The sequence below is a fragment of the Lynx canadensis genome, chromosome C2, assembly GCF_007474595.2.
Source record: "Lynx canadensis isolate LIC74 chromosome C2, mLynCan4.pri.v2, whole genome shotgun sequence".
NCBI lineage: Eukaryota > Metazoa > Chordata > Mammalia > Carnivora > Felidae > Lynx > Lynx canadensis.
Window position 1 is genome coordinate 88,946,703 of NC_044311.2, and position 24,696 is coordinate 88,971,398.

Sequence of the window (24,696 nt, forward strand, 5' to 3'; positions counted from 1 at the left end):
ACTGCTCTGCTCCTCTGTTCTGTGGTGTTAAGGGCATTTTATTGGAGTCTCACTCTACCAGGTTTCTGGGTCCCAAGACCATGGTTCCAGTGGACTAAATGTACATCGGTGAAGTCCTATCAGGTCTGTCTGGCTGGACTTTTTTCACCTGCTAGGAAGGCCGTAAGGATGGTTGCTTACCAATGTGAACATACCCAATGCCACTGAACTGTGTGCTTAAAAATAGTTAGAATGGTAAATTTTATGTTATGTATATTTTTATTATAATAGAAGAAAAAGAAGAACATAAGGCTGGAGACCTTGGATGTATGTCCACATGCATGCAGAACTTCTACTCATTCTGATGACAAATGCGATGCAAATGCTATTGCAGATGAACAGGACTGCTGTGGGTCAGGGTTCTAGCACATTTATAGTAAGGATGATGGCCTGTCCTGGACTACCTCCCATGCAGTGAGTTATCCACATATCCAAAACAGCTGAGGTCTGATTCTACCTGGAGGCAGGTATTGATCGAGTTGGCCCCTGTGGAGCTCCTCTCACACCTCCTGAGGACCTATGTAACAACTTGCCATTTCTCCTCTCTTCCAGCCTTGCCCGTTGCCTGACATCATGCCACTTCCTTCCCACAACACAAGCTCCCTAGTCTTAGGAAAGGAGGAGGCCCCCCAGGGAGGCTGGGAAGACAGCTACCTTCCAGCATGCTGACATGCATGGCATCATTGGCTTTCTTTGGGACACTGAGCATCACCTCCAGGCCATCCTTGAGCTCTCCCTTCCCTTCTTCGCAGCAAGTTAAAAGTTCCTGGGGAAAAAGTCGAGACACAATTAGAGCCATTTGCCCCAGCTTTCCCACCCACCCACCACCTAACCCATCAAGGTGATTACAGACCAACTTCGTTCTCCGTAATGGTTTCCTCTAAGCTATAAGAAAAGTGGGGTGGGATGGAAAGTTATCTCCAACGGATTCTACCACTATATTTCTTCCCTAGACTTAGCAACAGACATCTACTTCTGGCACCACATTTATTTATGTACCTCTTCTCCCTAAATGCTGACTTCCCACCATACTGGGAGCAACCTGGGCTCGTAGACATTATAGGTTTATAGAATTTCAGAGTTATAACATATTTTTAGATCATATAAATCAGGAGTTCATACCTTGGGACCAGTATATGGGATTCTGGACTAGTTCTTTTTAAATCTTAAATCTAGAATCTACCCACCATGCCAACCCTATCTCCCCCATGACGTCCACCACGCTGAGGCTTCTCAGAGCATGCCCTCTCTTACTTCCTCATTGAAGACTAGGTCAGTATTCTCTCCACAAAGACATATAGTATCTGGTTGATGGAGAAAAAATAATCTTCAACTATCTTAAAAATTCTAAGGGCCATTTGGAGTGATTTTGCCCAAACCAGAGGAATATTGGCATTCATTTTTCTTATGAGGGTTATTGTATTTTGTTCGTTTTGACACTGGAAACAAAACAGTTAAGCAACAGATCTGCAATCCATACCCTCTCCTTCTGTAGGGGCTGGTGAAGGCAGAGGATGGGTGGATGGGGTAGAGATGCACTTCCAGGAAAGAAAGAAGTTGACCAGATCAAACCCTGTAAACATGTCAGACTTCCTGGCTAATGGTAGTACCTAGCAGGAGAATCCTTATCTATGGAATGCTTTTAGTAGGATATATCTGGTTTGTCTAGGACTTCTTACGGTAAACAAACCTGGAATCTATGGCTTTAGGGGCATGGCTCCCTGTAAGATATCACATATGCTATGCAACTATCTAAGTAAATAGTATGTTTCATAAACAAAATGGCTCTCTTCAGGGTAAATGATATTATACAAGATATACCATTTAGAAAGTCTGTGTGTTAGTCTGGGCCACAGCATATCCTGATGCTCCAAGAAAGGGCTTAGAGCTGTTGATGGTTCTGGACTTCTCTCTGCGTTATCTCTTCCTTGGGATTATTTGTATCCTTGAAATTATTAGTAAAAGCTTTATACTTGGTAAGATATCTGATTAGTGAGCATCTGACACGAAAGTCCAATCCTTTGTGTCATCTCGGATACAATCCCATATGAAGAAGGGAGCTTTGAGTGCCCAAAGGAGAGGTGAACTGCCTCGAGCATGTTGGGGAGGCAGAAGTGATCAGTTCTCAGCTCCGTCCTTGGTTCCAGTCGGTATAACGGCATCACTGTTCAGAAAGTTGCACTTACTTCTGCCAACCTGAAGTTCTCTGACTCTCCCCAACCCTTTCCTAATTTTAACTCTCCTGACCTTGTTTCCCATACATCCTCAAAGGAATTTCCAGGCAGAAGCACAAGAGACAAATAAGAAATATATGCTTCAGTGTGCAATAGAAAATTCCAAATGGGGGGCGCCTGGGTGGCGCAGTCGGTTAAGCGTCCGACTTCAGCCAGGTCACGATCTCGCGGTCCGTGAGTTCGAGCCCCGCGTCGGGCTCTGGGCTGATGGCTCAGAGCCTGGAGCCTGTTTCCGATGCTGTGTCTCCCTCTCTCTCTGCCCCTCCCCCGTTCATGCTCTGTCTCTCTCTGTCCCAAAAAATAAATAAACGTTGAAAAAAAAAAAAAAAGAAAATTCCAAATGGTTTAACACCCCAAAGCAGTGTGGCAAGTCCATCAATCAACCACCAAAGCCCATAAATTCTCCGTGGATCCTTGCTATACTTGTTATTAAAAAGAAAGCTCCAATTTAATTTAGACTTCAAAGGACATCTGTAGCAGATTTACATGGAGAATACTGAACACTAACTGACAGATAGTTTTGACTTTCATGCAACACCCAAAGTGAGGAATCCCAGAGGATACTGATAATTAAATATCAGTTTATTTGGAATAAAACTGTCTTTAATAAGAAAATAAATCCCATATTGTTTATTTATAGTAAGAGCTCAGCAAACTGAGCTTTTACTCCGCAGTACTCTGCTACCAATGCATTTATAAGAGGTCAAAATTACCTTGGTAAATATTTTTTACAGATTTTCCACAAATTCCCACTACTTCATTTTTTTTTTCCTTCTCAGTTACCTGCACAGTCATCTCTTCCTAAAACATCCAGTTATAGAGTGAAGGGCCCAGAGCCCACCCACCCATCACCTAAAGCAAAACACAGGGCAGCCTGTCCATCCTCCACTTTCCTCTCTTATCTGTGTCACATAATTATCCGGGGAACTTCAGCCCTGTGGGATTAAAAGGGAGAGCTGAAAAGCTATATTTCTGTTAGAACTGGATCTTACGTTTTAAAAAAATTTTTTTTAATTGTTTATTTATTTTTTGAAGAAGAGAGACAGAGCACGAGTGGGGGAGGGGCAGAGAGGGAGACACAGAATCTGAAGCAGGCTCCAGGCTCTGAGCTGTCAGTACAAAGCCGGACATGGGGCTCAAACTCATGAGGCAGGTAAGCCGTGAGATCATGACCTAAGCCGAAGCCAGACGCTTAACCGCTTAACCGACTGAGCCACCCAGGCGCCCTGAACTGGATCTTACTTGATTTAAGGCATTGGCAAGTGTGGATGGGCAAGTTTCTGTTTTGTTTTGTTTTACTTTTTAATTCGCAACCCCACCAATTCCTGAAAAGCTTTGAGATGCTTAAATTTAATAACCACAAACATGAATTTTAAAAAATCTTCCAGTACAAGAAAAATCATTTTAAAGGGCCAAGCGTTAAATGGGATAGGGAAGGAGAGGATCATTACACACAGAAATCTGGGCTAAGGAGAAACCAGTAACAATACAGTAGTCATAATAGGACTCAATGCTAATTGTCTGATAGTCAAAGGCAAAGAAGGAGCTAAAAGCTCTTGTGATTTAAAGGTAGAGAGTACACCAATTATTTAGGAGAGAACCCCCACACCCTACTCTGAGATCTTACGAGAATTTCTGTGAGTCTTTATATAAAGAACTTTAAAAAACAAAGATGACATCTTCAAAAGCAATTCTGCCAAAACAGCCAAGATGTTCTGCACATTACTTCTCACATGAGTTCTCAACAAAGGCCAAGGGCATGATGCCGTGTTGTAACTCTCTAAGCCATTTCTGCAGGGCTGGATGACTTGAGTGCCTGGAAGCAGAAGCAAAATGTCTCTTCTTGGAGACAAGGAAAGAGAAGGTTTGAAGGCGGAGGCAGGAGGGAAAGGGTGGTGCTAGTCCCTGACCTGACCCTCAGTGGGGAAGAGGTCCAGGGCATGGGCTCATGGGGCCCCATGGGGGCTCATGCTCTTCTCATCATGGAATCACATGTGCTAAGCAGGGAGACCCTAGTGGCTGTCCGTGGGCACCTCCAGTGTGACCAGAAACCTAGATGTGAAACTAGACTGGTTTTCAGGTTTAGTGAAGCTAGAATATCTGGGATTCTGCAAGCATCTCTAAACATGAGTTGAATTTCAGCAGATTTTCTCTGGAGCTATACTACTTACAACATGCTTCTCACTATCCCTTTATTCTTTGCATTTGAGGAGCAACCAGCCAAATATTCAAACTCAGGGAAAACTCTACCCTTACACCTTGAGAATTAATATACATAGGGGTTATATAACTGCTTATAATATTGATTTCCCAGGCTTTCTGTGGGGGAAATGTCACATCTTCAGACTGTCAGTGTATCCTTCTCGGAAGAAGCAGCCCACATTACTTACTATTTTACATAATTTGATTATTTGAATTTTAAAGAAAATATTTTGGAGAAAATCCAAATCTGTTTGCTAGGCTCCAAAAGAACCCCTACCTAACATATGGGATCCTCCAGACACAAGAGTGTCATTGTGTTTTAATATGCACTCTTTGAGTGTTTTCTCTCAAAAACCTCATAGTCTTGATAAACACAGAGATTAAGGCAATGGTAGATGCCACTCTGGGCCTCCACTGTTTATGTTGACTGGCAGTGTCCCCTTGACCCCTGACAGTAGCAGGGACCACCAGGAGGAATCTGTCCCAGGAGGGAAGAGCAAGTGAGGCCCTAAGTGTCAGCCATAACTGCTCCAAACTGTGCAGTGGTGGGCAGGTATGAAAGCAGTCAAAACGTGTTCCTGCTCTCATTTCTCCTTTGTCCCGCAGCAAATAAACACCTAGAGTTTCACAGGATAGGTCATGCAGTCTGGGAGCCAGCAAAGCCAATGGGGGTTCACCTCTGAAGTTTTGCTCTAGATGGAGGAAAGGTCTTGAGATGGAAGCTTTCCCATCCTGGGCAAAGCTGGGGCTCCCTGAACCTGATCAGTAGTGCAGGAGGAGGTGCCCAGAGGGGAGGGGAAGTACCTTCAGGAGCAGCTGGTACTTGGTGATCCTCTGGACGGGCTTGATTAGGTAGGAAGAGATGGAGTTGGCCAGACCGTGCCGCTGCTGTATCTCCTACAGGGATGAAAACAGGCACCATGACATACAAAAGGGTGTGTGTATGCGTGTATCTTGGGAGGAAGTCGGTGGGGTGAGAAGAGAGCAAAAGGAAAAGAGGTAGAAAATTATGAGGAACTGTTCTTTGATGGGGAGAGAACCAAGAGAGACCAAGACGAACACACAGAGAAAAGGAGAGGTGGTGAAAGGGGAGGAGCTTTAGGGAGAGAAAGCAGATTTGTGTGTCAGAAATGAAACTTATAAAGAAATGGGGAAGGATAAAAGTGGAAAACGAGAGTGAGGAGGTAACAGCAGACAGAAGGGTAAAGGAGAGGTGGTGAAGCAGAAAGCGAAAGGAAAAATCAACCCAGAGCGGAGGTGATCACAAGGGGCTAGCAGGACGATGAGAATAAGGGTGTGGGGCTCGGATTTCTATGCCGATGGCTCCTGAGTCTTCCTCTCCCTCAGTCTCCTTAAAACAGCACGAGGGCATATCTCCTTTACCATCCCTTCTCTCTTCAACTTGGACCCATCCCAACCCAGAATCACCACTGTATTCTTTACAACTTCTTCATTGTGATCAATGGCATCTCCCTCATTTAGGTCTCTTGAGCTGATAGCCATGGAGTCATTTTTAGTTGTTCTCCTTGTGTTATCCCCAGTGACAAGTCTTTCCTCTCCACGCCATTCATGCCCAGGCTACACCCATGACTTCCAGCTGCTGTTTGGGCCTCTAGCCTCTCATTTTACACCATTCTCTATCCTGCCTCCAAAATGACCTTCCACGCCCCAAGGTGTAGGTGCTGTGAAGGTTAGTGAAGGGTCCATGTAGTCCCCGTGCCTCAAGAACCTTACACACCAGGTGGCTGAGAATACTCACACACATAAATAGCAACAAAGGAGATGGAAGGTATTCCCAGCGAGAACAGAGAGCAATGGCTGGGCCCAGGAGTGGTGGATGGCTTAGTAGAGATAAAGCCTTCAGCTGAGGTTTAGAGGATAAGTGGGGGTGGGGAAGTACAAAGCTGGACGAGTGGCATTCTATAAATGGAAAGCATATAAAAAATGCACAGGAAATAATCATTGGGTATTTATATGATAATGAGGACCATGCAGAATGGTATAGAAGATGTACACCTGGAGTCCAGGAAAAAATGAAAAATACAGTCAGATAAGCAAGATATATTTAGGCCATTGATAGGGTTGAGCTAGATTAAAAAAAAAATTAGGATTTGGTGGTGAGCTTCTCAATGGAAAAGTACTGTAGATTTTAAATAGGAGAAAAACATGGTGAAAGCGATGTCTCAGAGAGAGCAATATTTAGCCTAATAACAACATACAGGGCGGAGGTTGGGATATAGAGATGGAGAAACCAGTTAGGAGGTTGTTGAAAAATCCCAAGCGTGTAAACACAGAGTTACCATGCGATCCAGCAATTCTACTCCTAGGTATATACCTGAGAGAAATGAAAACATACGCCCACACAAAAACTTACATACACTGTTTACAGCAGTATTATTAATAATAGTGAAAAAGTGGATACAACCCAAATGTCCATCAATTGATGAATGGAGATATACAATGTGAGATATCCACGCAATAGGATATTATTTGGCCATGAGGAGGAATGCAGTCCTGATATATACTATAACATAGATGGACCCTTGAAAGCATTATGCTAAGTGAAAAAAGTCAGTCACAAAAGAATACATATTATATGATTCCATTTTTATGAAATGTCCAGAATAGGTGAATCTGTAGAGACAGAAAATGTATCATTGGTTGTTTAGCACTAAGGACAGGTGGGAGGATAAGGTGGGGTGATGGCTAAAGGGTGTGGGGCTGCTTTTTGAGGTGATGAAAATGTTCTAAAATTGACTGTGGAGATGGTTGCACATATCTGTGAATATACTAAAACCATTAAAGTGTTCACTTTAAATATACATATAATGTATAGCTATAGCTCTATCTATCTATCTATATCTGTAGGTGTGTACACGGGCTTGTCCTAGGCTAGGGTCAGTAAGAACAAAGCACTGGGAGGAATACAAGAAACATTTAATTAATTAATTAATTAATCAATTCGTTAATTAATTTAATGTTATTCATTTTGGAGAGAGGGAGAGTTTGAGCAGGGGAGAGGCGGAGAGAGGGGGACAGAGGATCTGAAGCAGGCTCTTCTCTGATAGCAGAGAGCCTGCTGTGGGGCTTGAACTCATGAACCGTGAGATCATGACCCGAAGCAAAGTCGGATGCTTACCCAACTGAGCCACCCAGGCACCCAAGAAACATTTTAAAGTTATGTGAGAGAGGACTTGTCATGTGGCCATGGAGGAAGGGGAAGAAGAGGGAATAAAAAACAATTTTCGCATTCCTGCCAGCTATCCCAGAAAGTAGCAACTTTCTCACCCGTGTGCCTCTTCCCTAGAGGTGTGGAGTTCTAGCTAGACTTGTCCGAGGGTGATGGGCAAAAGAGCTGGCAGCCTAACTCTCCGGGCAAAGGAACATCGTTTGTTTACTTGGCAGCTCTGGCAAGAGAGCACCGGCAATAGGGCACCTTTGACAGCCGTCCATCTCTGCCAGCTCTGGGAAGGCTGCATGTGGGGCAGCGAGGAAGGGAGGAAGGCGTTGCCTCCGGGGGCTAGGTCCGCCGAACCATGCTTGCTAACCAGCTTAGCATCAAACATCACAGCCTCACAGCTCTCACATCTGAAGTAGAAAATTCTGGATCGTGTGAAGGTGTGCCCCTTTCTGGAACTTCAATGTTCTGTGCACTCTCTACGATAATAGATACTAAAAGACAGCCTTTCTTAAGGGCTTATCTCTTTTATAGAATGAGGGCCTAAAGCAGATATTTTCTAAGTGAAGAACTTAGGGAACCCTTTCTGATGAAACAGAAAAAAAGCCACAAGTATTACGGGTTCTGGAAAGCTCTGGGAACAATCAGGAGAGGTTACTGAGAGGTTACTGTTCTCCCTCTCCACCTCTATGCCGAGATCCAGGGACTCCTACCTAGTGGACGGTTTTCCTGGCTTCCAGTGGTCTTCCCAACTAAAGTAGAGGCTCATCAGGTACTATGTTGGGAATGGAGGGTGGGGGAAGGGTGTAAAATTTGGAGGTTATCTAACTTACTAGTCAAAGTCTAGAAATTGGCTAGAAACAGGAATATGATGACCATAGGACTAAAGGAAAAGGCCAATTAGCACCGCACACTATGATGTGTACAAAATAAACCAAGCAAATCATCAGCCAACCTCAAGGGGCTCATAGGTGGGAGGAGGTGTGTGTAATAAAAAGGTACATTGATAACCCCCATAAGGGAAATTGTTATAAACACTATAAGAGAGATACAAAGTATAACACATGCATAGGGAAAGGGAAGGGTTCCTGCAGGACACATTTGACTTTTAAAGGATAGAAAGAATTCCGAAGAGTGACAGTGTGTGCGTGTGTGTGTGTGTCTGTGCAGGTGCATTTTACACACAGAGTGGTAAGGCAGAGAGCGCACCGTGAGCAAAGACGAGGAAGCGGGGGAGTCTGAGGCATGCTCAGAGCACAGAACATGGATGTTCAGAAAAATGCTACGTGGAAGACAGGACACAATGCATTTAAAACTTCACAAACACCCTTCTGCATACTATTGATGAGTAATCGACCAGAAACATGTTAAAGAAAATACATTATTAACAGAGGTAATAGTGGTAGAGAACATCCAGTATGATATCCAATAAATTCAGATACCAAGTTAAAGAAGTACTTTTCTTGAATTTTCTGTTTTATCAAATCTAACCTTAAAATTCCAGTTTGGGACACTCAGGACCATTTGCATATCAACGCTTCATTTAAAAAAGTCATGTATGTTTTTTCTTGCCTGGCTTTCTCCCATTCAAGGGTCATTCCTTTACAGAGCAATGAGACACTTGTGGAATCATTTCTATTTTGGCAGCATCAGTCTAGAAAGATGCTCAGAGGTTCATTTTGTAAACTTGAATATGGGAATGATGTTTAAATGTCTGTATTCCTGAAGGTGCCTAGAACACCATCTTCTCTATAGTAAATACTCAAATATTCATGGGAGAAATGAAAGCGGGTAGGCAGAAACACAGACCAACAATCATTAAAAAGTACTGTATTTCAAGTTGTTGTCACTTCTGATGGGACTACCATAATGGCCATCACTGCTACAGTCTCTTTCTCAGTGAACTTCCCTCCCCCAATTTCTTCACGCCTCGTTCTTCCCTTACATCCTACATTGACCCATTTGATGCTGTTCACTTTATAGCCAACAGGTCACTCTTTTGGGCCTAGCAATATGTAGACTTATGCCATCATTCACTAGCAGGGATGGATCCTTGTTCTAAAGCAAGGGACCAGACAAAAGGTACATCAGTGCCATCTTTGCTTGGCTTCCATTACAGCCCAAGTGATCAGCACTGGCTGTGCTGTAACTCTCAAGGTCCAGGCCAAACCCAAGCCAATCATACCAGAATCACAAGGGTGGGACCCAGGTATCAGTATTTTCAACACTTCCCAGGTGATTCAAATGTATAGTCAAGGTTGAAATAATTGCATGTGAGGAGTATCTCTCAAACTTGAGTGGCTTCTTAAAACTCAGATTGTTGGGCTTCAGCCCTGGAGACTCTGACTCAACAGATCTGGGGAGGTGGTCCAAAATATGCCTTTCTAACAAGTTCTCAGGTGATGTTGATGTGGCTGCTCTGAGGACCACACTTTGAGAAGCCCTGCATTTGAGGGAGCTGTGTATGAAGTAGCTGTGTATGCATTTGAGGGAGCTGTGTATGAAGAAGTGAAACATCTTAACGTGTGGGTTATACTGCCGGTCTCTCTGCACACAAGATGGTGGCCAGCCCAGTTTGGTGCCGAGGCATGAAGGACCAATGTTCCTTGTCTAAAACCACACCACTTGAGATGGGATGGAGTAAAACAAAAGACAAGCACTGCTTTGGCTTTTCTCCATGCTTTACTTCTGAGATAGAGGTTTGGGTGGCCAAATTAAAAAGAGGACTAAAGGATAAAAACCCACTATCCCAAAGTAGAGAAACATTTCCACCCACCCACTCATCAATGACTCAAGAATGGAAAATCATGGCTTACATCAAAGAAGGTGCCTGCATGCTCCAGGATCAGCTGGTTGGAATCAGGCTTGTTTTTACAGTAGGTGACGTACATCTGAAATTTGTCTGCCTGAAAAGAACAAAGGCAATGACAGGTAAGCATCTGTTAGCTGCTCCCTTCTGTTGACTGTGCCTGAAGGACCCAGCAGGGGTTGTGTAGTTAAGCTCTCAGATATTGTGTGGCACAGGATTATCTATGGCAAATGTTCTGGGCTTATCTGCCCGTGTTCCCCTAACAAACTTGGGGATACTTTTCTCCTTTCTGCAGGTGGAGAAAGCTTGCTGAAAGTGAGCTTATTTTAATACTAGACTGTACTAGAAAGACTTTGAAAACCCAATTCACATAACATATTTTGAAGTTGGATAGAATTTGTTTAGACGTCATCCCTTTTCTGGATTACCTACAATTGTGCTTCCCATCTTGAAAAATGATAGCATTTTCTCTAAAAACAAAACTCAAAGAATGAAAATAAAGTGTGATCTCAGAGGAAGACCTGATTGTATCCCAAATGTCTCCATTGGGGGTAGTTTGTAGGCCATGCCAAGTGTCTATGCCATCATCTCCAATTTTCCAGAAGCAATGATGGGGGAAAGGAAAGCAAGGGGACCCTCTAGGGACAGGGATGAACAATGAGTCCTAACCCAATTGTAACTTCAAGCCAACAACCTTGTAGCTTGGCAAAAAAATCATTTCTTGTTTCTCTTAGTACCCTCTGGGTTAGTACTCCATGTCCCTGCTACTGGGAAAGGTGTGCATATGTTGGCCACTAAGTAGTTTTCCCATTTGTGAAATGCTGCCAGTGTTGGTGCCTACAGAACACCTGGGATATCCTCTTCTGAGACAGCAGCCCAGATAGATATGTGTTAAGTATAGCAGGATCTCATTCATGCCAGCACTATTCTCAGAGCTTCTCTTATATATTAACTCATCTGATCCTCCTGAGAAAACTATGCAGCATCCCCATTTTACAGATGTGAAAACTGCGGCACTGGTTGGTTAAGTAACTTTCAATTCCCACAGTTTGAAAGTGGTAGAGCCCAGGCAAGCTGACTTCGTGCTTCTTGGTCATAACCACTGCCTTCCAGTATACTGAAACAACTCTTTCTAGCCTCATATGTGAAGATTATGAGACTTAACAAAGTCACCTTGGGATAATTCTGGGAAAAATGTGCCTATTTTATGCAATCATCAAAGGTTTTCTGAGACCAATTTTAGGGCTTATATACTACCTGGGAGGCATTTATCAGCCCTAGGACATAATGATAAATCCTACTTATGGCTGATTGTTAGGCAGATCCACAAATTGTATGAAACAAGAGGTGAAAAAAAATCCCTTCACTTATTTTTTTCCTCTACATTGGCTGTGCAAGGGATCATAAATTGTTGATCAGCATTAACGTGAACTGTGCACAGGCTCATGTATTTAGAGGTAGAAAATGTATTAACACAAAGTCTGAGACTTCCTTAAGAAATGAGAGTATGCCAGGAAGCAAACACTAAGGTTTCATGTAAAGAAAACAACTCAGGTCTTAAGCTGTGGAATTGGCTGTGCTATTTATTACATATCAGTGGACTAGTCAACCTCCTAGGTCATCTAAATTGTTTCCATCTATAAAATATAAGGCATAACTATAGCCCTACCTATTCCATAGGTTGTCGAGAGCATAAAATCTCTGAATCATGAATACATTTTGAAAAGTAGCCGATTTTGAGTGGAAATTATAATGAGATAATTATAAAATAGAACTCCTGACCCCAGGGAAGGATTTCCATGTTTAGTTGCACTTAGTATCACAGGTGGATTTCCCTGGAGATGTTTGCATTCCCGTCATGAACCTGAGCTCAGAATAACATGGTGTGGATGCTAATGGAGACTAATGTTCCCATTTATATAATTAGAACCTGGTACATTTAGCCCATTTACTTGGCCCATGACAATAGCACCAGGAAAGAAAATGACTAGACACTAATTTTGTAGGTCAGAACTGGGATGGATACCTATGGAATCTGTTTTTCTCTATGAAGGAAGAAAATGTAACCAATGGTTTGATGGATCCCTGAAGGCCTAATTTTGCCCTAATCCTAATCCTGTAAAAACAAAACAAAACAAAACAAAACAAAACCAATGGTTAGAACTGGAGTGGCTCCTCTATCATGGGTGGTGATCCTGTTCCACTCTCCTGATGTCTCAGTTTTAGAAAGTTCCTGGAGAACTCAATGTGGAGCTTGGACACAATGTCTAAAGCCTTTTCCCAAGGAGGACTCTGCTCCTTGGGGATGGTCTGCTCCTCTCAGATATACTTGTGCCCCCTCCCTAGAGTCCCTGGCACTGTGTTAGAATGTCAGTGACACTAGCCCTCAGGTCAGGCAGCAAACAGTATGCCATCTGACACCATGTACCCTCCTGGAAAGGATGGCACAGTGGGAGAAGAAGCATTTCAGGTCAGTTACCCAGGTAACAAAGCAGTGTCCCACATCCTCAGGCAGCTGCTCATACTTCTCCAGCTCTTTGAGGAAGATGCTGCAAGGGGAGAGAAAGGCTGGATCAGACATCTCTGTACTGCCTCCCTCCCCACCCAGATGATTATGCTGCGGCCATCACAACCCCGTAAGCTCTCCGTTATTTACACTTGGCTTCTGCATTCTTGAAGTGACACATGGTGAGGAGTAGTTTTAAATATATTAGAACTGTTTTCATTATAATTTACATTCATTGATTAATTAGTGCTACTTAAAATTATATTGTTTCTCTTACGGATTTACATTTCTCAGGTTGAAAAGAAATTAAATATTATACTTGTGTTGGGACTTTCATTTTAACTGCCACCATGAATCTATTTTTTATACAAGTAATCTGGATACATGGTAACATTAAAAAAATTCGCAAATACAGATATCAAAAACAATGAAATAAATATCATCTATGATCCCAGAGATGTAGTGGAAACATTTTGAATCCTACAGTAATTTCTTTCCAGTTCTTGGCTTTCTTCTTCTACCAGCAGGCACTTTGTGCTAAAAGTTATGAGTTAATGTTTCCTAATGCAGACATCATTAGGAAAGAAAATTCAATATGGAAAAAGTCACAATATATTTCAAAGCTGAATTGAATTACCAGGGAATTATCTGCCTCTGTGGATATCTATGCCATGGTTCCTTTATGTGTGAATAAATAATGAAGGGCTGACTATACCAATTTCAAGTTCATATATTAAACAGTTGGATTGGGCTCAGAGAATATAAGCTCTAATGAGCCAGCATCACCAGAATGGAATTTGTTTTTTTTAAATCACACAGAAAGTTTTAGGGTGCGTGAGTAGCTCAGTCGGTTAAGCATCCGACTCTTGATTTCTGCTCAGGTCATGATCATGGTTTGTGAGTTTGTTCGAGCCCTGCATTAGGCTCTGCACTGACAGCGTGGAGCCTGCTTGGGATTCTGTCTCTCTCTACCCCTCCCCTGCTCGCTCTCTCTCTCTCTCTCTCTCTCTGAATAAATAAACATTAAAAACTAGAAATCACACAGGGGTTTTAAAATAAAAAATAATTATGATGCTGTGGGGAAACTCACTGATGGAAATGGAAGATATAATCTTTTCAAAGGGCAATTTGACAATACCTACCAAAATAAAAAAAAATGTATACTTATCTTTTGTTTCTGCAACTTTAATCCTGGAAAATTTCGTATATATTTTAATCTACTTATGTAGAGGATGATGTAAACATGTGTATTCAATGTGTTACTGTTCATAATATTAAAAGGTGGACTGTAGGTGACAAAATAACCCATATAGCCACAGAACCGGATAGTACACAGTTATAACAAAAATGACAAGGCTTCCTATGTTTTCACATGAAAGATCTCCAAGGCAGGCTGTTAAGTAAAAAAAGCAAGGTGTGGAAGAATGTATACAACATGCCGCCTTTTGTATAAGTAGGGAATATGTACTCTTATTTCCAATCCAAGAAATTAATGGTCAAAGGGTACAAGGTCAGTTATGAGAGGTAAATCGTGAGAGCCACTATAAGCATAGTACCTACAGCTAACAATATTGTATTGTACACTTAAAGTTTGCTAAGTGTACGCTTACATTAAGTGTTCTTTCATCATCATCGTCATCACAATCATCATCATCATCATCATCATCATAGAGGGAGGACACTTTGGGAGGTGATGGATATGTTCATGGCCTTGATTATTGTGATAGCTTCATGCGTGTACACTTATCTCTAAACTCATCAAATTGTATATATTATAAATGTACAGCTTTTTACATGTCAATCAAAATTTGCTATGGTGGTTTCTTTAAAAAAAGGTCATCAAACATGAACTATTGGGACTTAATCAAGATAAAAAGCTTCTGCACAGCAAAGGAAACAATCAACAAAACTAAAAGGCAGCCTGTGGAATGGGAGAAGCTATTTGCCAACAACATATATGATAAAGGGATAGTATCCAAAATCTATAAAGAACTTATCAAACTCAGTACCCCCCAAAATAAATAACACAGTGAAGAAATGGGCAGAAGACATGAATAGACACTTTTTCAGACATCCAGATGGCTAACAGACACATGAAAAGATGCTCAACAGCATTCATCATCAGGGAAATACAAATCAAAGCCATGATGAGATGTCACCTTACATCTATCAGAATGGCTAAAATTAACACAGGAAACAACAAGTATTGACAAGGATGTGGAGAAAGGGGAACCTCTTGCACTGCTGGTTGGAATGCAAACTGGTGCAGCTGGTCTGAAGAATAGTATGGAGGTTCCTCAAGAAACTAAAAATAGAACTACCCTACAATCTAGCAATAGCACTATTAGGTATTTATCCAAAGAATACAAAAATACAGATTCGAAGTGGTACATGCAACTCAATGTTTATAACAGCATTATCAACAATACAATATACGTTGTATATATATAATGTATATATACACACACATGCACACACATACACACGTATATATATATACACACACACATACACACACATACACATATATACATATACACATGTATATATATACACACATACACATATACATACAATGAAATATTACTCAGCCATCAAAAAGAATTAAATCTTGCCATTTGCAATGACGTGGATGGAGCCTGAATGTATTATGCTAAGCAAAATAAGTCAATCAGAGAAAGATAAATACCGTATGCTTTCACTCATATGTGGAACTTAAGAAACAAACAGATGAACATATGGTAAGTAGGGGGGAAGAGAAGAGAGGGAAACAAACCACAAAAGACTCTTAACAAACTAAGGTTGCTGGAGGGGAGGTGGGTGGGAGATGGGCTAGATGGATGATGGGTACTAAGGGGGGCACTAGTTGTGATGAGCACTGGGTGTTGTATGGAAGTGAATCACTCCTGAAACTAATGTTGCACTGTATGTTAACTAAAATTTAAATAAAATAAATTTAAAAATTAAAAAAAAGTCATCACCATAGGAAACCAGCTAAAGGAATAGGGTCAAGATAGTGGTGAGTTGGAAATCCCAATCTAATCATATACTGGGTCACAAAACAGCCCTTCATAAGTTTACAAGAATTGAAATTATACCATGCATACTTTCAGACCACAATGCTATGAAGCTTGAAATCAACCACAGGAAAAAGTCTGGAAAACCTCCAAAAGCATGGAGGTTAAAGAACACCCTACTAACGAATGAGTGGGTCAACCAGGCAATTAGAGAAGAAATCAAAAAATATATGGAAACAAACGAAAATGAAAATACAACAATCCAAACGCTTTGGGACGCAGCGAAGGCAGTCCTGAGAGGAAAATACATTGCAATCCAGGCCTATCTCAAGAAACAAGAAAAATCCCAAATACAAAATCTAACAGCACACCTAAAGGAAATAGAAGCAGAACAGCAAAGGCAGCCTAAACCCAGCAGAAGAAGAGAAATAATAAAGATCAGAGCAGAAATAAACAATATAGAATCTAAAAAAACTGTAGAGCAGATCAACGAAACCAAGAGTTGGTTTTTTGAAAAAATAAACAAAATTGACAAACCTCTAGCCAGGCTTCTCAAAAAGGAAATCCCAATCTATATTTTTTAATTTAATTTTGAATTTTAAAATTAATTCAAAATTAAATTAAAAGATATAAAGCAGTTCTGAATCATTCCACTACTTACTTCCAGCATTGGAAAAAATAAATTGTATTGATTTGACCTACTCTGGCTCCTACTGCCCAAGCATTCTGGCAGTATCTGCTACTTGTGTTTCCCCTTCAACAACATAAAAAGATGTTTTTAGTTTTAGTCATATTTGGAAGGCCAAAATGCTAATAATGATTGGTGGGATCACATATAATTTTTTTGTCCACCTGCAATGCAAGTTTTTCTATAATAAATGAGCATTGTTGTAATAATGAAGAAAAGTCACTTAAAAATTTCGGGGGACTCTTAGCAATACCCATTTGAAGATAATCATCCTCCCCTAACGTGAATTTTAGAGCGTCCTGATTTGACTCATGGAACAGAAGTAATTATAATGCAGTTTGGGCTTTCAAAATACAAATATGCAGTGCTCAAAAATCAATAAAGTATCATATTTACTGACATGGTTTTTAATGTTTATTTATTTATTTTTAGAGAGAGAGAGTGAGCAGGGGAGGGGCAGAGAGTGAGGGAGACAGAGAATCTCAAGCAGGCTCTGCACTGCTAGTACGGAGCTCGACGTGGGGCTCGAACTCATGAACCGTGAGATCATGACCTGAGTGGAAATCAAGAGTCAGACGCTTAACCAACTGAACCACCCAGGTGCCTCAAGTGATACTCTTAGAAGAACTGCAGGTGACATACATGTACTTAATATGACTTCTAAAACATAAATAGGAAAAATTATATAATGCTGTAATTGAGGCTCAAACTTCTTTCCAGGCCAAAAAGGAAACATCCTTTTTTGCTGCAAGAGAAGCAGTCTGGCTCCCCACCATATCACGTCATCACTGAATTCTAAAAGACACTGAGGAGGGCACCTGTTGGGATGAACACTGGGTGTTGTATGGAAACCAATTTGACAATAAATTTCATAAAAAATAAATAAAAATAAATAAAAGACATTTATCATGTGGTCCTTCTCTGTGAGGAACACTAAATAATATAATGTACAACATCTTCATAAGTACTCTTTCAGAAGGTGTTGAGCTATTCTTTACGTGGACATTTCTCATATAAATCTTCACTATAAATCTCAGTGAAGACAATGATTAGAACGTCAGCTCTGTCCCATGATGGACTGAACAGGGCCTGGGGTGTGGATTGGAATGGCTTGGTGACGAGGGAGGAAATCTGATGGGCTGTTCTAGGATAAGGACTGATGAAAGAAAATGAGTTACTTTAAAGAAAGTAGGACCCAAAAGGAGAGAGGTCCTGGAAGAAGAGAGAGAGGGAAAAAATGGGTAATCCAAAGGTCCCTGGCAATTGGGATAAACTCTCTCAGCTTGTGGAAAACCTCTTCCTCCCCACTCTTTGGATGTCACTCCAGTCCCCTAAGCTCTGACTCCCACGGTATTTAGGCCCTTCTACGTTAGGGTGATCAAATAAACAAAACAGCCAGATCATGACATTCCACACAGGATGCAACTCAGGGAGACTTTCCTTCTTTCCTTGACTTGTGACCCAAGGTCAGTGACCTGGTCACTTAAGGTTAAATTTAAGCAAACAGTGGTAATTATACCAACAGAACTGATCCTTGATCTAGATGCTAAAGACAATGCTAGGAATTTTCTTTAAAATCCTGATATACTAATCATGACTTTTTGTGATAGCAGCTATCAAAAACCTATGAGAGAATGCTCAGTTTGAAAATTCTGAAGAAATGAAAGCCCTGTAAAATGAATCATATGCCTAGAATACTATTTGTATAATTAATGCCTTTCTGGAAAATGAAAGTTTTAGCAGCAACGACCACTAGCCCACCCATCTACTGATCCTGTCTCTCATTTCCCTTTCCTCCCAGAGCCAAGCACAAGTTAAAGAGCCAGAGTTCACACTTACTCACAGTTGTGTGTGGGGGAGTGTCTTCCGACGCCTCATTTTTTGCATCTTTGAACCACAACCTCGTGGGGTTGTTGTGAGGATTTAATAAATCGACGTAGGTAAAGAGACCAACCCAGGGCCTAGCATACAGTAGACATTAAATAACTACTAGTTTTTTAGGACCAGTGCTTCCTAATCTTAATAAAGTCATCATCTGATAAACATACATTTGCACACTCTTCCCCATTCCTGGAGACTCATTCCTAGGGAACTCTCCCCTAGGGAAGACTGTGTTGGAAAATTGATACTAGATTACCTTTCCCTAGAAAATATCCTGGGAAAATCGTGATTGCGTGTTATAAAAATTGGATTCCAAGGTCACATATCAGTTAAGTTTGGGAAATATTGCTAAGCTGGTTTCTTTACTGGAGGGCTTCCAAAATCCTATAAAATGATGAGGTACGTTATAAGTCTCTGAAGTAAATAATGTGCAGTGCTTCCCAAACTTCTTTGCAAGTAGAACTCTTTTGGGGGCAGTATCAGACCTTGTCTCAAGGAACACTCCTGGAAACCCCTAGTTAATGGCCCCTGTACCTGGCCGTGCACCGCCCTCTGGGGTTAGGATCTGAGCTGCTGTATTATTCAGAAAAGCTCCCTGGGTAATTCCACTGTATCCAATCCATAGACCAGCATTTGATGGCAGCTACCCCAGATTCCAGTTGACAGATTCCATATTGACTCCGTATGACTTAATTTTTTAATTAAAAAATCTAAGAATTAGAAAAACTACTTTGTGCTGGGCATATCAATTCACAACTTTGAGTAAGACATTCACTACCATCTTAATGTGATTGTTGAAGGCAAGTGGCAATATTAAACTTTATTTTGCTTTTTAATTTAAAGCTTATGAAGATGATAGATTATGTAACTCTGATCAATATCATTCTGTCTGCTTCAAGTGGACACGATGAGTTTAAATTAAAGCATAGAGGTCACAACACTCTTCACAAATGATAGAATATTCCACCTCAGCTCTTCTATAGCCACATTTGTCCTCACCATTTCAATAATTATACATAGTAGATCATGAGGGAACAAGCAAAGCAAGTAGTTTAAGTGTTTGTGTGAATGTCTGGGGTTCTTTCTGAAGTGAATACAACTTTTAAAGAAATGTCACAATCTAAACAAAGTCATTACTCTATTAAATTACCATGATGCAATATATTGTACGCTTTCTGAGGAAAATGTTTCCCTCTGGCTTTGTACGGAATCTTGGGAAATGAAACCTCTAGCGATTATTGATGGAAAAACTTTTAGATGGTCTGTGATGAAGTACCATGGAAACAGCACCATTCCAAATGTACATTGAGTCATTTTGATTTTGTTATTTTCTCCAAAGGTAAATTTGTTCAATGGTCTCACTGATTCTAGAGAAGTGCATCCGTCAGTGTGGTCCAGCAGACAGACCTTTACATCAAGGGGGCGGTCCGCATTTAAAGGGTTATATATTTGATGATGATGATGCGTGTACATACGTGTGTGTGTATGAATGACTCTCACGCATGTGCACTTGTTAGAATGATAGAGGTAGTGAGAAGGGGAATGAAGGTAGAGGCCATGGCAAGGAGGAGAAGAACAATGAGGAGGATATATATATAAATAAAGCTGGAGGTAGGGTACGGAGAAAGCTCTTAGGTTCACTTCTTTGCAGGAAGTCCAGGATGTTGCCTCCTTATCAAAGCCAGGCTGGTTACTGTTTTCGTATAAGTGGAGCTAGACATCATTTCTAAAGAATCCATCAGTGGCCAGACAGATTCAGAGGCTCCAGATTGCAGGGGCTAGGACAGCTGATTAGCATACTGGGACAGCTATTAAACCAACGAGGAGTCGTGTGCAGTCCAGGGAAGGTGTGGGATTATTCAGGGGGGTGTTTCAGTCAAGTCTGATCACCTGGGCTGAGCCATGTGAGTCACCCCTCTCTGTCCCTTGATTACACACCAGGAATTTCAGCCTAGATTAGAGATGAAGGGGAGAGGTGTCCAGGGCTGGGCTTCTCCTCAGCACATTTCTGTCCTCAGGCTCCAACCTCAAGAAGAATTTACCTTGCTGCACTGCTACCTGTTGAATATGTTTCGCTGATGCTTTCTAATCTTGTTTAACTTGTGTGATCAGATGAGCCAAAAAGCATTTGCATAGACCTATAGCTTATTTTAATGTTAAAATAAGCATAAAAAATCTCACATTTAATGTCATTCATACCCATGAATGTGCTGTTCGGCAACTAGGTACAGAAGCTCAATAGTTAGTGTGCACAACTAAAATTAACATGACTTTGACGCATCCACATAAATGGCTACACTTTGTCTTGCTTTGGGTGTGCCCCAATATCCACAACCAACACCAATGTCCACAGCTCACTGAGAAAACAAACCCCAACAACAAAACCACAGGTGAACTTCTATGGGCTCTCCTGATGGCTTGTGTAGGGCTTGCAGTTAGCTATGCCTTAGGGTACGGGTTTAGGGCCCTAGAAAAACCACAGCAGGCCTTCCCCTTCCTTTTTCTCTGACATTTGAATGTTAAGAAAATGACAGTGTGATTTTTTTTTTTTTTTTTTTAAATTTTTTTTTTCAACGTTTATTTATTTTTGGGACAGAGAGAGACAGAGCATGAACGGGGGAGGGGCAGAGAGAGAGGGAGTCACAGAATGGGAAGCAGGCTCCAGGCTCTGAGCCATCAGCCCAGAGCCTGACGCGGGGCTCGAACTCACGGACCGCGAGATCGTGACCTGGCTGAAGTCGGACGCTTAACCGACTGCGCCACCCAGGCGCCCCGACAGTGTGATTTAATAGGGAGTTATTCAGACCTGAAATCTTCGCTCTGCTACCAATAGGCTTGGGCAGGTCACAGACCTTTGTAAGCTCCAGTTTCCATAAAACAAGGGAGGAGAACAGAACTAGATTGTCTTTAAAGGTTTTTCCCAGACTTTTATATTTTGTAATTCTGTGATTTCTATAAATGAGATAAAACTAATACCAAGGGCACTAGGAGGGGAGATGCAGCATAGAAGGCATAGAATGGGCATATTTTAAGCAAGGGTGTGTGTCGGGAAGGGATAGGAGAGGCAAAGCAGGAAGCGGCCTGGTGGCCCAGTGGACACTGCTGTAGGCTGCACATCCTCTCTCTCACCACTGGGTGGAGCCAGCTCCTCACCTTGTAGCTGCAGATGGACCCACTGCGTTGCAGGTTTAGTGGGTGGAAACCAGCATTAAATAAGGAGGAGAAAGTGAAACAGAACCTAACCCCAAATATCAGAATGCATCAGACATAGGGTGTTATTTTGACAAATTTAGTTTCCCTATTACGTATAAGAATGTGCATATCAGGACATAATGTTATAAACTTTTTCTTTGGTTCGTGATCAAACATGTTTGATAAACACCTTGCTGATGTTCCCTTCCAAAATAGAATTGTAGCCCTAGGGAGGTCTAGGTCTCTATCTACCTAGGTCTCCATCTCTCCTCCCCCCACACCCCCATAACTTCCCTTCTGTCTCCCCTCTCTAACCTCCCTGACTACTGCTTCCCTCCCCTCTCTCCCTCCTTTCCCTCTTCTTCCCTTTGTTACCCACCCACTTTACTGCTCTCTCTAGCCTCTCCTCTATCTAGGTATTTAATCCCTCTCTATCCACCACCTTGCTTTGTGCCCCCCAACCCTGGCCAACGTCATTTCTGCCCGGAACTACTTCCCTCTTCCACCTCTCCCTTCCTCCACCTCAATCTTACAGCACAAGACACAGTGGAACTGGAAGCCTGACACCGGGACCTTGCCCCACCCCTCCCCCAGGGTTGAGACTGACTCACAAACTTCTCCCTGTTGCCTCTCTCAGCCTCCTTGCTAGACTTCACCACTTTCCTCCCTTGGCAGGCCTTTTTTCAAACTTTCCTCCATCATTAAGGGAGCCATCCCTGGTTGTAGAAATACTACCAGCTACTTAAAACCAATCTCAAATGCCCTCCCTTCTGTGAAACCTTTCCTATTTTTCTAACAGAAGCTGTTTTCTTTGCTCCTTTTAACTGCATTTGTGCTTCCCTCCACCCTGATCACAAGGACCTAAATAATTCCCAGAACTCAGGGGGCAGAGCCTGCGTTTGATTCATCACTGGGTTCTAGCTCCAACTAGCACAGGGCTGGCCCAAGAAGGAACTCTGGGAAGATAATGGAACTGTGGGCTGGGCCACTGGCTCACTGTTATTTCCCATCACTTCCCCCAGCTCCTCCCCCACTGCTGCACACCATCCTCTGCTGCTGGCTGACCTTGGCCACCTGGTACCCTGGTGGGCTGACTTTGCCCCGCCCAGTGTTCCCAACTTAGCCGCACATAGCTCAGGTCCTTCTCCCTCAGCCTCGAGCCCAGAAACAGTAGGCCGGGACTGCATTGGGTAGAGGCCAGGGCCAAATCTAAGCTTCCAGCCAAGCCAGCAGGGAAGAAGTGTACCAGAGGGATATGTGGCTCTGGTTGTCAGTCTTCCACTTGCCTTTCCAACCCTTGCTGAAAAATTACATATTTCAGGTAATTATTGTAAGACTGTGGGACCTTGGTGACATACCTGTGGAAGAACGGGGTTGAAGTGTTCCTCAAATGTGGGGATCCACCTAGAAGCTGGTTAGATATGAATCAAATCAACCAGCTTTTGCAGTCCTAGTTGGTGGTCTATGGAGTGGGGGAAGGGGAGAGAGCACTGACATGGGAAACCAAACCCCTGGGATCTATGCCTGATCTTTAAAGGGGGAGAGGGTGTCCCACACTGGGTAAGTCACTGGCTCCTTTCTGGGTCTCAATGTCCTTATCTGTAAATGGAGATAGTTGTACTTGATGATGAGGAAGACCGTCAGAGCCCTGACAGCAGAGATTTTATAAAAATGTTATTACTCTGGGGCGTGTGGGTGGCTCAGTAGATTAAATGTCCGACTTCAGCTCAGGTCATGATCTCGCCACTTGTGAGTTCCAGCCCCACATAGGGCTCTGTACTGACAGCTCAGAGCCTGGAGCCTGTTTTGGATTCTGTGTCTCCCTGTCTCTCTGCCCCTCCCCTACTCGCACTCTGTCTCTCTCTCTCTCTCAAAAATAAACATTAAAAAAATTTTTTTTAAATGTTATTACTCAGACTCACATACAAATAACATAAAAATAACTGGAAAGCAAAAAAGTAAAGTTCAGATTTAACTGAAGGTGATAAGCATTTTAAACCGTTGTCCTTACTTACAGAAGCTGAAAATCTAATAAAGGCAAATTGAAAATAAATAATTTTTTTGAACTACAAATTGCAAGTTGGTTAAAAAAAAAACAACCATTACTTGGGGGGTGCCTGGGTGGCTCAGTCAATTAAGTGCCAGACTCTTGGTTTCAGCTCAGCTCATGATCTCACAGTTCATAAGTTCAAGTTCCACGCCAGGCTGACGGCTAATAGTGCGGAGCCTGCTTGGGATTCTTTTTCTCCCTTTCTCTCTCTTCCCCTCCCCTGCTCATGTTCTCCTTCTCTCTCTCAAATAAACTTAAAAAAAACTTAATAAACTTAAAAAGTTTTTAATAAACTTAAAAAAAAAACCATTTGGGGGCTCTATTTATGGAATATACTATCTTACCTGAGTGCTCCTGCAATGCTTAGCAAAATACAATAGAAATGGATTTAGTTCTTGTGTATATAAGTTTCATTATCTTTATGATTTTATAAAAAGGAGGTATAGTATGAAAATGGGGAGAACAGAGGGTAAAAACTAAGTATCATTCCACTTATACCTCCAGTTTCTCTAAAACCATTACTTATATTGAATTGTTCTTCACAGAAATTTTGGTGCTTGAGAATTTCTCTGTTCAATATTTATATAGACAAAGCTCCTTGAGAATGATAACATACACATACACACACTAATCTTGGTTGTCATTTTTCAAAGTGACACCATTTAAAAGATCAATACTAACAAGCTGAGAAATTTAACATATTCTTCATATCAGCCTTGGTCTAGGTAATAATTTCCTAGTGGCTCAGCTAACTGTATCATTCAGGTAGTATGAGCTACCTCATTCAGGAGCTCAATCTCTCCACTTCCCAATATTCTTTTCTCCCTCCCTCCCTCCCTCCCTCCTTCCCTCACTCTCTGGAGCATAGGCAGATAACCTAAACTGTGCACTAGTAACGAG

General features: G+C 41.9%; 1 protein-coding gene across 5 annotated transcripts in view; it reads right to left on the bottom strand.

The window, feature by feature from the left end:
* The window catches only part of LOC115523297 (kalirin), a 482,303-nt gene that overhangs the window by 32,408 nt on the left and 425,199 nt on the right, over positions 1-24,696 (bottom strand). For all 5 annotated transcript variants that reach the window (XM_030329206.1, XM_030329205.1, XM_030329203.1 and 2 more), the window contains exons 26-29: positions 12,942-13,011; positions 10,470-10,559; positions 5,280-5,372; positions 694-805 (exon numbers count right to left, since the gene is read on the bottom strand). In XM_030329206.1, the coding sequence (XP_030185066.1) occupies positions 694-805; positions 5,280-5,372; positions 10,470-10,559; positions 12,942-13,011 (365 nt within the window). The remainder of the gene's footprint in view (positions 1-693; positions 806-5,279; positions 5,373-10,469; positions 10,560-12,941; positions 13,012-24,696) is intronic.